This window comes from Gavialis gangeticus, unplaced genomic scaffold (genome assembly GCF_001723915.1).
Source record: "Gavialis gangeticus isolate Ggan-Ray unplaced genomic scaffold, GavGan_comp1, whole genome shotgun sequence".
In the NCBI taxonomy this organism is placed as follows: Eukaryota; Metazoa; Chordata; order Crocodylia; family Gavialidae; genus Gavialis; species Gavialis gangeticus.
The window spans coordinates 76,957,274-76,971,158 of NW_017728994.1; the positions used below are offsets into that span (position 1 = coordinate 76,957,274).

The window sequence follows — 13,885 nt, forward strand, 5'->3', positions numbered from 1 at the left end:
GCTGGGGGCAGAGGTGGGACATCTTGGTGTTTCTGCTCACAGATCTTTAATTCTATACATAAGGTTCTCTTTAAAAGCTTGTATTCTCCAAGTTACCCCAGTAGGTGGCGTTTGTGTCTTGCTGAGAAACTTGTATTGCACTAATAACTAACAATTCTGCTTTTCATTAAAATAAAATCTAATTATGTAAATTTTCCACCCAACATTAACTTATATTGGAATCACTTATTTGCTGTCAGCAGTATGTATATCTCTTTTGTACTGTCTTCATCAGCCACTGTTTTGGAATCCTTAAATAAGCTGGAAAGTCAACATCAGCTCCAAACCCAACACTTGCTGCTTAGATATAAGCGATAAAATGAAAATGTCAAAGTAACTCCCCCTCTCCAGAAAAAAAGCACAAAAACAAGAAACAAATAAATGCATTTCTCATAACTTAGAGACCAAAAGCAGATTCTTTGATGTTGCAGAACTGAAGAGAGAAGACATTATCACAGCAGGGTTGCCAAACACCTATATATTTAATGCTGTAGTCATTCTGTGGTGAAAGGTAGTTATTTCAGCAATCGGCTACAACTCCCAGAGTACTGGAAGCAATACATTTCCATATAACGTTAAAGCTATTTTAACCTACTTAACCATTTGATTGTAGCACTTAAGCCAGTCAAGGACCACTCTTCATTTGCTAACAGACAGAAGAGAAGGGGGATAATCATCCTATTAAAGAAACAAATGACTAATCAAAGGATATGTCACAGCAATTAAATTGTGCTAACCACTGAACTGATAGACAAGGGACTCCATTTCAGTGTTTGGTTAGTTGGTAATACCTTGAAAGAAATGGACAGTTCCCAGTTAGCCCTACACATGTAGTTAACACACAATTGAAATTATACAAAAGAAACAATATTTACCTTTCTTAATAAAGCAATCATTTCCTTTGACCATGTTGCCGTATACTGAACACTCACAGTACTGAAGAGTTGAATTAAAGACTCTACAGGGTTACTGGAGTGGATGTCATAGGGCCTCTGAGGAAAGAAAATCGAAATATGAAAATATAAAGGCTGTTCTTTTCTTTGAAGACCACTAGGGGGAAAACAATGTTCTGAAATCACTAGAATATTAAACAGGAAAAATACCACACCCATCCACGAAGAAGTTCATATGCCATCACTCCCAATGACCACCAATCAACTTCAAAGGAGTAGCCTGTCCCACCATTCACAAAGGAGTGAAAAATCTCTGGAGCTATACAGAAAGACAAGAAAACAACATCTTATACACTGCCTGCAGGATCTATTCCCATTTCAGCTGCATGTTTTGTGAAAAAGTTAGTTAATGGTTGCTATAATTATTGTTACAGGCATGTAGGTTGTAGCCGTGTTGGTCTAAGGACATAGGCAGACAAGGTTCTTTGGGTGAATCTGATATCTTTTATTAGACCAACTTAAATAGTTGGAAAACAATTATTAAGCAAGCTTTCAGGTTCAAAAACCCTTTGTCAGGCTAAGGAAGTTTCAGCAGTTGGTGTGTGCTCTTCCTGGATGGAATGAAAAGTAAAGAAGCCAGAGGCTGGTCTGGTCTACCAAAATATATCAGATTCACCCAAAGAACTTTGTCTGCCATAATTATTGTTATACATTAATAATAGGATCGTAGGAAAGCAGGGCTGACAGGCACCTCAGGAGATCATGTAGTCCAGGTCCCTGTTCAAGGCATAAATGGGACTTTCCATGACAAATAAGAAACTAAACCTTTTGATCACAGAGTTTTGAGTTTTCCCAGACCTTAATAAAGTCAAGAGAAACTGAACAAACGCAGCAGCTCTCAGGAATAGGTTCCAATAGGACAAGAACAACAGAAGTCAATTACAATACTGGGGCATTGGCAGGAGGCTGCTCGCAAGCAGTGGGATCATGAAGAACTTTTTAGGGGGAATAATTCACGTATATCAAAATGTTCTGGGTGTTGGATGCAAATCAGAGATTGCAAATGGTGAGCATGCTTCAAAAGTAAAATATGGAAATAATGAATGATCATTATATCTTACCCATATATGGCTTGGTTCCAGCTAACGCAGTTGCTCTTTCACCATCTCTGATTATTGTTGCAATATTAAAATCTGTTAGATGTGCATGACCTTAAAAGTAAAGTGTGTTTTTTAAGTAATTAATAAAATAAAAAGGAACTTATAGAAACACTTTACATTCTTCAGAAAGCATTTGATTCTAAATAGTTTACCAAAGCTTCAGTTTCTGTTAGTATGAGCACAATTGAACAAGAAGCAGGTAATCACAGTGTGCCAGAATTAAGCACAGAGGGAGGGAAAGGCCCAATGTACCATCACAAAAAGTATGGGCAAAAGATTAGAAAGCTTTAAATCTATTAGTGTATGTGCCTTGGGGACCGCCATTCTAGATTATCTCACATTTTTCATCATGAAGATATAATAATGTTCTAAATCTTATATAAAGCAATGAAGATGAGGAAAATATGGTACTGAGGTCTTGCCATAACATCACCAATAGAAATGATGTTTCCTTGAATCATTTTAGATAAAAGCCAATTGACTATTATCAGCCAAACTTGGAGTAACATTAGTGACTTCCTATGTAGCAAACCATAGGAAGAAACTGGAACCAACCTAGCTGACTCCTCACTTAACATGTCAAATAAAAATGTCTAGATATGTTTTCCCTATTTCCACATGGTTTATTTGGTAAACCATGGTAATCAGGACCAAAAACAGAACTTAAAATAATACTGTGAAAAAATGTCTTAGAAAAGCTCATGAAACCATCTATTCTTGTTAGAACTGCATCCCAGTCTTGTACAGCCAAGAAGTGTGAATTAATTAGGTAAGCATTCAGCTCCCTCCAAGCCTTTTGACATTCCAGATCATAAGATTTTTTAATGTTATTATAAAATCTATTATGTACTTTCCTATACAAGTCATACATTTAGACAAGTGCTTTTTGTTGCTATTAAGAATTGACATATGGGCAAATCAAAGTAAGGGCTGCATTTACTGCCTGTTGCTGATTTTCACTATCTTGCCCACCACTCAGGTGAAGAAAGAGAAGGCAGTCTCCTGGTTGCGGTGAGTACCATAAAACAGGAGCCTCAGGATGTTTGTGTTTATAATTAGGGGCCTAAGTTGTAGCATGACAACAGGTTTTTTGCAGCCCACTTATGATGTGCAGAGCTGATTTCACAGGCATTTTGTGGTGGCCCCACTTTTCACCACTGATTGACAGAGGATGTTTTCACTTAGTCTACCTCACTACTGCTTTTTGGGGGATTGATTTCACAGGAAATTGTGGCCATTGCCAGATTTCCCAGTGACTGTGGACAACGCAGTTTTTCACAGTTTCTGTGAAATATGTGAAACCACAATTTAGGCCCCTATTTATAATTTCTGCAGCTTTAATCATGCATGGGGCAATACAACATGCTCAGGCAGGACCAAATATCTTCTTCTCTTTCCTTGCTGTATAAATCAATACAGCTTAAATATTATGTGGCTTGTTGCTGAGTACCTAGAGAGAGACTTTGTTTGTGGTTTAAGCGGGCTGGCTGTACCGTATCCCTCCCTTTTTTTCCTTGCGTAAGAGGCTGTTTGATAGCTATATGAATTATGCAAATAAGAATGATGCTGCCTGCCCTGCAAGACCCAAAGACATTGAGCTACGTGGACAAACTGTCAAGCATATGATTAAAAATCATCATAAGCTCACTGGCCAGTTTGCATTCAAGTGTCTTCTTTGGATCAAAAACATAGCATTTGTGAGGGAAGATGCAACACTCTCTATGAGGTCCTTGAGAGATTTCAGTACAGAGAAAAACAAGACCTCACCACACTCCAGTTTAGCATAACAGACTTTTTGTTGTAGTGAACCCCACTGTTCCTAAATCCTTAGCTCAGATTGTACTTCCTGCGTAAACAAGGCTGCTCTCTAAAAGAGGCTGGCTACACGCCAGTCCCATCTTCCATATCCATATTGCTTAGGTGGCTATTCATAGATTACCTGTATAATAACCACATCATATTAAAATGACCTTAAAAGTAGCATATTAAAATTTGTAGTCAATTCATTTACTCTGTCACAAGGCAGATGAGAAGGATCCGACATGAGATGCAGCAGGTCAAGAGCTTATTTCAAAACTTGCCTGAGGAATTGTAACTTTCAAACCAAGCTAGAAATCTAGTTCAAAGAAAATCAGTTTTTTTTTTTTTTTTTTTGGAAGCCATTTTCAGTCCTGTATCTGCATATCCCCACGGATATTTATGCAGATTATATGCATGAATCAATAGCAGACTGTAGCCTATTTGGACCTCTTGTTTCCTCCTATTATATCACATTTTTCTTATTTATAAGTTTTTTTTCAGTGCTTTATGAATCTGCACATTGGCTTCCAGTGAATTTCCAGGCAAAGCTTCAGCTGGTGGTTTGAACCAACATACACCAACATGTTTTTAGTTACCCAAGAGATTGCTCCCCTTTCTCTGTATTATGAACTGCCACAGGTGAAATAAACAGAGGCATTCAGTGGAGCTTCCTCAATATAAAGCTGCTGGGAGTAAGTTCTTAGTGCAGGGTAGAATTTAATTTCCACTTTGTTAGAGCCAGATTTGTCAACTTTGTGAGCAGGCTGCTGTAAAGTCCACCTTTTCATGTTTGCTCTAAGGCTGCTGGAGAAACTGGGCTCATAGGCATCCTTTTGTTTATGCTCTTGTTGCCATTTTTAATTTGGAGCACAAACTTCCAAAACACTGGAGTGGATAGGTAACTTTAGTTGTATTTCTAAAATTCAGCATGAAGTTCCCATACTTCTTTTCTTGACTCCAAGGTTCCAAAGATGAAAAGGCAAGTATGGTATCTTGGTAACCTATCATGGAAACACATACTGAACACTGTTTATTAAAACAGTGTAGTGGTAATACGCCTGAGTTTGAAGGTATTAATATTAAAATCTTTGAAGAAAAAGTCACATATTTATCAGAGTGATTATATATTTTTAAAATTTACAGCCTTAATTTATAACAAACCTATTTAGGGCTTCATTCTCTACTGTCTTGAATATCTTGTGTGTAAAAATAAAGTAATACTAATAAAAATACTACCAAATCAGAGCCAGGGGTGTTATGTGCATACTATGTCCATGTATTAAAAGAGCCCACGATATGCACAATATCACACCTATAGAGCTAGACAGATTTTGTTTTTTCTCACCTTGTTCATCAAGGAGAATGTTGTCTGGTTTTACATCTCTGGAAAATAAAAAAAGTTATATGTAAGATCAGCTCATAGCTCATGGAAGAAGCAACTCAAAGGAAAAACAGAACTATTGCTTGTGACTCAATAATTAGTGTAGAAGAATATAGAACAAAATAACTTAGCCTGAAAGAAAACATTCATAGCATGGGCCACCTCTCTTATATTGATTAGATAAATATTTTTTCTGTTTAATCAAGTGAAAGGGCTGGAACAAAACTTTTAGACCTTGTTTATCCAAACCTTCTCCGAGAATTAATACTTGAAAGATCATTGTGAATAATTCTTGAGAACTCACCCAAATACTTGTCCATATGGATCTTATTTACATTGATGTAAATTTAAGTGATGCCGATTGTTAGCAATAGAGCAACTCCAAATTTTACACCCAGTACAAATGAGGGCAGAATCCCTTTTTGTCCAGCAGATGGTATAGCCAGGTTCATTTTAAATAGAAATTGGTCTCTGAATAACAAATGCTTATGATGTTGAGATTCTTGTTACACTATAATCTAACAGGGACAAATTCCTCTTAAACTCAAATGTAGACCCCAGTGAAGCTACACCAGTTTATACCAGGTGAGGATATGGCCCTGCCCTGTCTAATGATCCTGACAATCTCAGTTATCTGTATTGGTTTATTTAAATGCACAGTTTTCAACAGCTGAGAGTAACAGATTTTGCTGTACCTGTGAATAATATGCTGACTTCGTAAATAATCTAGAGCTAGTGCCATCTCGCAGATATAAAGTTTCACTGTTTCCTCTGTAAACTGAACATTTTGCTGAAGATGATATCGTAGATCGCCACCTAGGAGTAAATCTACTACCATAAACATGTCCTCTTCATCCTGAAATGAGTACCTACAGAAAACAAAGATGAGTTAACAGCATAGCACCCTGCAACTTTCATGGGTGCTACGAAATGATGGAAAGGTTTTTGGTTCCCCCCCCCAACAATTATACAGCACCTGTGAAATAACAACCACAAACCTTGCATTTGCCCAAGCAATGTTACAAACATATGCCAGCATCAACTTTTACATTGTTTTAATTATGCACGCATGATTCAAGATACTGTTTCATTTTTTAACCCAAGATTGGTACATTACATGTGGGTGAATTCATTTGTTGGATGTCATCCTCATTTTGTAGCTGTTATGTGTCTTTCCATGCAACATTTCAATGAAGGAGCAACAATCCTAATTAATTTCATACCACTTGTACTGTCCATTACTATATCTAAAGCTTTTATTTGACTTCTATATTTTAAATAACTTTCTTCCTAATATAATCAATACTGTGTTGGACTAATGAGCAGCAGGCCAAACATAATTATCTGATGAAGCTCTGTGCCATTAGTTCTAATGAGTTGCTGATATCGAGTAGGTTACCCAGAGCAACTCTCTCCTTTATTATATAACACAAGGCCAGCATTAATGCTAATTCTTTTTCCTTGATCTGGCTTCTCTCCACCATTCTAGTAACCTCTGGAGACAGTGAAGGACCTATGATAGCCAGAGGAGAACTGCCCAAGTGCAGGAGTGATACAGACCTTATAGACTCAGTATTTTGCTGCACCTCCTCAAAGGTTTGTCCATTCAGCTCATGGCTGTGGTGCTTCTTGGGTACAATACAAGCCATAAACTGGGAAAAGCTGTTATAAGTGTAGCTTTTGAGACTTCAAAGTTATATCACTAATATTTTCACTGTTAGTCCAACATTGAGAGGGCACCTAGATTTTGTAAAGACTTTTTGATGCCCACCCTTCCTTTGTTATGTCTGTGGGGTGTTGCTTATAGACTGTGTCCTACCCAGTTGGCCAGACTGTCCTTGTATTATACAATATGCAAATTCACTGGTGCCAATGGATGATGCGTAAGCATTGACAATGGAGGGACACAACTTGACGCCACTGCCACCCCCACCACTGCTGAACACTGGCTCTGGCTGAGCTGCAGCCCCATGCCCCACTGTTAGTACAGAAGTTGCACCACTGCTGCTGCCCATGGGCCTTGGCTCCAGCTGGGCTGCAGCCTATCTGCCATCAGTGCAGAAATTGGGGGGGAGGTCACATGCCCCCTGTGACTCCCCCACACATCACGTATGAATAGAACCTCACACAGCCTACCCCAGGGCAGCTTGAGGGCAAATGCCATCAGATGTTACCAATACCTGCTACTTATTTTTTTTAAACCTTCCAATGTACATATATCTCCAAGTAAAGACAAGCAAAGGGCTAATGTTAGGATGTGCTCAGTGGGAACGGAGAGTTATTTAAGTGCATATTATGGGAGGAACTAAGCACCACCCAAGGTGAGGCTCCATATTTACTTAGCTGAAAATAACATAAGGTTTCTAGGGTCTAATTTTCTGCTTGACCTTACTCAGATCTCTTGGATCGTATATCTATGCTTTTGCCAGCAGAAATAACTGTGGATGAACCTTTGCACCCACACTTTTATTTGTAAGTGCTCTTTATATCATTTTGTGTTTCCACAGCTCCCCTCCTTCTGAAATTGTGGGTGCCTAGTTCTGAAAAGCAAGCCTTTAGGTTATGTGTATACTGCACAATGCAGGGCTGGGTAGAGATAACCAGAGCAACACAATTAATTGGCTTTTCTTTAAGGCTAGCATTGTGCAGCATAGACCCCGATCTCTTTTGTGGGTACCATCAAGTAAATTATCTAAAAAGCACCTGAAACTAAGTGCAGAATGGTTAGATTTTAGGAACACAGGGTATAAGGCAGGAAGGGACCTCTTGGAACAGTGAACCCAGGCCCCTCTTATTGCAGGAAACCACCTAATCCTGCCTATGGATTTATAAAGATCTGCATTAAAGTTCACCAAGGTTTTTTCTCCCACTACTTTCATTGGAAGGATGTTACAGAACTTCATTCTCCAGGGGTTAGAAACCTTCTTATTTCTAGTTTAAATGTATTCATGGCCAATTTAGGGTATATTCTTCTGCACTTATATAAAACTTCTCTCTTTAATGTTTGTTCCCAGATGTATTTATACTGAACAACCGTATTCCCTCTCAGCCTTCATCACACTACACTAAGCAAGTCAAGCTCTTTCAGCCCCTCTCATATGACAGGCACTTTCTTCCTCTGAACATCCTAGCTAACACATATTCTCTTTTCCAGTTTGAACTGATCTGGCTTGAAATGAGTGACCAGAACTCTACCCTGTATTATCCTGTATTCCAGATGAGGTCTTACCAGTTCCTTGTATGATGGATGACATTAATACTTCCCGATCTGTGATGTAAATACATTTACTGATACAACCTGGAATTGTATTAGTTTTTTCCACAGCCACATCACATTGATAGTACCCAGTCATGCTGTGAAACTGTAAAGCAGATATTCAAAATCTGGTCCATGGTTTCATTACTGTACTTATTATGTGTATTGTAAAAATTATTAAGTCAAACCACTCACCCAGTGCTGCACAGTTCCCAATTACCTTTCAGAAATGACTCATCTCATTAAGAAGGATACTTCAGAACTCTTCTCAAGAGCCTCATTTTAACTTCAGACTTTTCCTCAATGTAGGTTTATCTCAATGTTTCACAACTGAAATTTCTCCGAATATTTTGAAAATGAAGTACTGTATTTACTTGAATATAAGATGACCCACATAATTTGATTCCGTATACAGAACATTTACAGGGGTGTAGGTTGTAGCTGTGTTGGTCTAAGGACATAGGTAGACAAGGTTCTTTGGGTGACATTTATGCATTCATTATAATTTTCCAGGTATAAAATCTAATTATTATAGGTTTGCTTTCAATTTGTCCCCTTCCCACTGCTACAACAGGGAAAATAAATCTGGAGAGTCAGATGGGCCCCCTTGCCCTCTGACCCCCCAGCTTCTTCCTCCTGCAGCTCTTTCCAGCCCCATCTTACTATCAGACCTTGCTCTCCCTGAGCACATAGAAGTGAGAGGCAAATCTGAAAACGCTCATCTTGAAATAAACATATCTGTGGTAATTTACATATAGGCAAATTCCTACAGGTACCTATAGACTTAGTTCATCCAGAATTAATGCATTTTACCTTTTTTGAAACTGCTGCAAGTTTTAGCACAGGTACTCCATAAACATACATTTAAGCAGCACTTTGTACCTACTTTATGTATAGTATAAACTATGCATGATATCAGCCTAAAGGCTCCTAATTTACTAGATAGTTCATTGGGCTGGACCCCAGCTCAGCTCTGCTCAGTATGTCTGCATGCTTCAGATATGCTCCCTCCAAAGGATCCATCTGCTAATTAGCCCTTCCCACTCACGACTGGAACTGGGTGTCCTGGGACCCACCAAAAATGTGAGGCGCAACCTTGTCTGGCTCCACCTCATGGCTTCACACTAATCATATGTGACAGGCTGAGAGGGGGTGACAGAGGGATTCTGGGTGAAGTGTTTGGGACTCTATTTGGTGATGTTTGCCAGACATTTAAGGCTGGAAAAGAAACGAATTATTGGAAATGGGAATGAAAGGCATATCTCAGCTGTCAGAGTGAAGAGGAAGTTAAAAAATATTCAATGTAGTGGCTCACCATTACTTAAAAAGAGTCTGTGCTGAAGGAGACTGCATGCAAGGGGTGCTACTGTATAGCTGAAGTTGCACTTGGTTATCTTTGTGGTAGGTTCCCATCAGCATCTCATCCTTTTAGCTAAGATCATGCATTTTTGGCACGAAGTGGGAGATATGAGGCTGGCTCTACCCCTCCTGCCTGGTGCCAGTTCCCTCCGTGCGGACCAACTGCCTGTGTGTTTTTAAGGACCGGACACACACAAATAAAAAGGTTCCTATTAGTATGTTTGCCCTATACAGGCTGTGTGTTTTATAGCCATGCTGAGTGTTGGCTGTATTTAATCAACTTCATAGTTAGTTTCCATTACTGAGCACATGCTGCCTTTGGCAGCAATTTAATGATAGACAATGTATTTAAGGAAGTTTCCTTGAACAGGAATATAAGATGAGGGGCTTTTTCCCCATGCTGATTTGGGGGAGTGGGGGACACACCTCATTTTGTAGTCAAGTAAATACAGTAAGTGAACATATGTGCCAAATTAACACATAGAAGAGCAGAAAAAGGAGCTTTGTTTTTTGCAAAAACAGAATGGTCTCATAAAACCTGTAATAATTTACTCCTGTCAAAAGCTTACCATACTTTGGATGTACCCTAAAGGCATTTTCAATGGTTATATTTGGCTGCAGTTTTTCTTAGAGAAACTGATGAATCATGAATTGCTATTAATCTAAGTATGTCCTAGGAGGAAATGTACACCTTACTAGATTTTCTTAATGAGCAGAGAGAGGTAGTTAGCCATGTAAGTCTGAAGTCCAACAGAAATTCTGCAGGGTAGATTTGCATCCTATAGACTAACTAAATCAGAGCTATGTATATAGCATAAGCTTTCATAAGCCCAACCTCCTTTAACACGTGCTGTGAAAACACATGCATAGACCAGTGTATACAATGGAGACAGCTTTTGTACTCAAATCATTTTCTCTGTTTTATACATTGCTCTGTGCATGTCCTTCATAGCATCCAATGAAGTGAGAGGTCATGAAAGTTTATGGTATATGATTCTATGATTTAGTTAGTCTTTAAGGTGCAAACCTGACTTCTGCCATCTTCTTAATGACTACAGCATAGCAATTTGAAAATCATAGCAATTGTCTTGACTTCTTCAGTCTACTACCTAAGACATTATTCCTTCACTTCGTAATTTTGCTTTTTTATTGTTGCTGAGTTAGAATTTCAGGAAAAAATATTAACATGTCCCAAGTGCTAGCACTGGCTAGTGAAAAAAAATATTTTGATACAAATGTTCCCAGCAATTCTATCAGTGCTGATTCTGCCTGTCCTGCTATTAGCTATATGAATCTTCTCTAAGGAAAATGTCTGCTAATCATGCTGAATCCAATATTAACCCATCATTTCTGTATTAACACATCCATTTCAGCAGCAGGGCACTGACATTGCTTTTGTCTCCTTTTCTTTTTGGTGCATTGTAGGGTGTTCTTGTTGTTATTGCTTTGTATGCCTTACAGTTGTGGTGTTTAGGGGTTTGATGTGGGAAATTTTTAAGACTGACTCTCTAGGTCCAGGAAGCCTCTTCCCATTCTACATCCCTACATTCTTAATTCTGTTGTTTGTCAGGTCAACAGCTATTAAGAGGGACTGATTTTAGGCTAATGTACATATTTAATGACAAAAAGTAAATATCCTGTCAAGGGAAAACAATGTGTATTATTAATGTGCTGCATTTGTTTTTGACATGACATGTCATTTTTGTCCACCCATTGCTTTCAAAGTGAATGTGTTTTTTATTTTGCTATCACACATACATTTCTGCTGTTATTAAGAGATGCAATTGTGTGAATGTAATTTGGAAAACTGCTGGACTGGAAATATTGGCTACCAGTTTTCATCATACTCCCCAAATTGCAGTTGTAGAAATAGTGGTTTTAGACAAAGATATTTCATCATTTGAAAGAATATACTGTGAGCAACAACAAAATGTGTGAAGCCACCTGGAAAAAATAACTGCCAGGCAGAAGTTAAGCAAACCAATATCAATGTTTAGGCTGTAAAAAGATACCACTCCCCTTTTACCTATTCATCCCCTGTCCTAGTATGGTACTCTTGCTCTCACTGCCTTACAGACTCCCAACAGGTCCAGTTCCTTTCTAGCACTCAGCCATGGATGCGATCTTCCCCACTATCTACAAATAAGAGCTGCAGATTCACCAGTTGGTCCCCAAGATCTTCCAGCAACCTGCTTTACTCCTTTCTAATGTTCTCTTTAAGAAGCTTTGATAGCGTGGTCTTGTTTTTGTACCCTGCCTGCCAATGAATCTTACAAGCACTGATGTCCAAATGCACTCATGAGCCTAAATCTCTGAACATGCAACATTTTAATTCAGCTTTTGGGACTAAACTACAAAGATGATAGCCCTACTGATCCCTGAAAAACAGGCTATGGTCTGTCTGAGTGTGGTGGACAGACAAAAGTTTCAGCAGGAGTAGCTTGGAGAGCTTGGATGAAGGAGAGAATCATGCAAAAGTGTAGAAAAGCAATATCAGCGCAGATATGCTTCAAATAAACATCACCACTATCATACTCATACCATACTCATCCCAAAGGAATTTGTAAACCTTTGCCATTTAATGCATCATTTTCTATAATCTGCAAATAAATTTGAGTTCCATAAAACTTAATAATGCAAATAAGTCAGAGTAATACAAGAATGCACTTTTAATTGCCGAGTTGAAAGCATCATAATATTTTATGTTTACAGTGTGGCTTTCAATAATAAATGCTGTACATCTGGCAATTCAAATAGACTGCTATCGTGTTTCAAAAGGAGAATGTGAGCTGAACATAGTTTTAAATTTGGAATTTGTCACTACTATGAGCAGTTCTAACTTGATGGTGTGGCCATTGGTAAAGATTATGAAATGACCAGTTTGCTGAACAAGTGGTAATGATTTCACTTTTTTTTTTTTTTTTTTTTGCTGTGATGTCCCTAGAACATGCAAATAGTTTTAGCCAATAAATCTTTTGAAATGCAGCTTTGTCTGGATGCTTTTCTTAAAACTTATGTACTTTGTCACTTGAGCAAACCTAGTTTATCGCATATAATTCACCAGAAAGTGTCAGAGTCCTCATGTCCTCATGTAAGTGTAACTATCTGTTTAATTAAATCTTACTACTAGAAGTGTTTAACTTCAAGCTTATTTTCTAAACTGCACCCTAACATGCTTTACCTTAGGTTATTATTACCTCAGATTATTTTAAATTTAACTTGAAAAGTGGTAGCTAAGCAATTACCTGATTATGGAAGATTTGAAAGAAAACTTACTAATTTAAAACAAATCTCAATCTTGTAAGATACAATGTGAAATGCATTTTAAAATGAACTTAACAATCAAACCTCTTAAGACAGCAACCACTGAGGGGATAGAGCTATCTCACTGGATTTCTTTCATGGCCTCTTGGGAAGAGCACAACAACTGACAGCTGAGTGTCACAGCAAAGTGCACATGAATACATACAGTCATCAAAAAAGTGTACATCAGAGAAGATATTTACCAGAGATTCACCAAGAATACGTGTTCAATTTCCTGCAGGATCTCTAGTTCCCTAAACACATTTCGAACTTCATCTCTTTCAATGCATTGCTGTTTGTTCATGTACTTCATGGCATACATCTTCTCAGTGTCTCTCTTCTGCACAATACACACCTAGAATCATAAAGAAATATTGTTAGATATTTTACTTGCTCTTTTATCTCACTGAAACTTCTTGGACTCACAAGTGTGCAGAATTCAAAGGAAGTAAAGACGCCTTGTCATATCACACACATTGTTAATTCAAGTATTTCTTAGACATAGGCCTGTGAGAAGTTGTGGATCTAAACATGAACATGGGTCGGCAGTGTGGGGATGGAGTCAGGAAGGCCAACCGCCCCTTGTCATGCATCCACAGATGCATCTCAAGCAGGTCCAAGGAGGTGATCCTCCCCCTCTATGCGGCACTGGTCAGGCCGCAGCTGGAGTACTGCATCCAGTTCTGGGCACCGC

At 38.4% G+C, this 13,885-nt stretch overlaps 1 protein-coding gene across 2 annotated transcripts in view; it reads right to left on the bottom strand.

The window, feature by feature from the left end:
• The window catches only part of STK32C (serine/threonine kinase 32C), a 169,454-nt gene that overhangs the window by 14,511 nt on the left and 141,058 nt on the right, over positions 1-13,885 (bottom strand). For both annotated transcript variants that reach the window (XM_019503014.1, XM_019503015.1), the window contains exons 2-7: positions 13,395-13,546; positions 5,969-6,142; positions 5,238-5,275; positions 2,054-2,143; positions 1,148-1,251; positions 915-1,031 (exon numbers count right to left, since the gene is read on the bottom strand). In XM_019503014.1, the coding sequence (XP_019358559.1) occupies positions 915-1,031; positions 1,148-1,251; positions 2,054-2,143; positions 5,238-5,275; positions 5,969-6,142; positions 13,395-13,513 (642 nt within the window). In that variant the 5' untranslated portion in view covers positions 13,514-13,546. The remainder of the gene's footprint in view (positions 1-914; positions 1,032-1,147; positions 1,252-2,053; positions 2,144-5,237; positions 5,276-5,968; positions 6,143-13,394; positions 13,547-13,885) is intronic.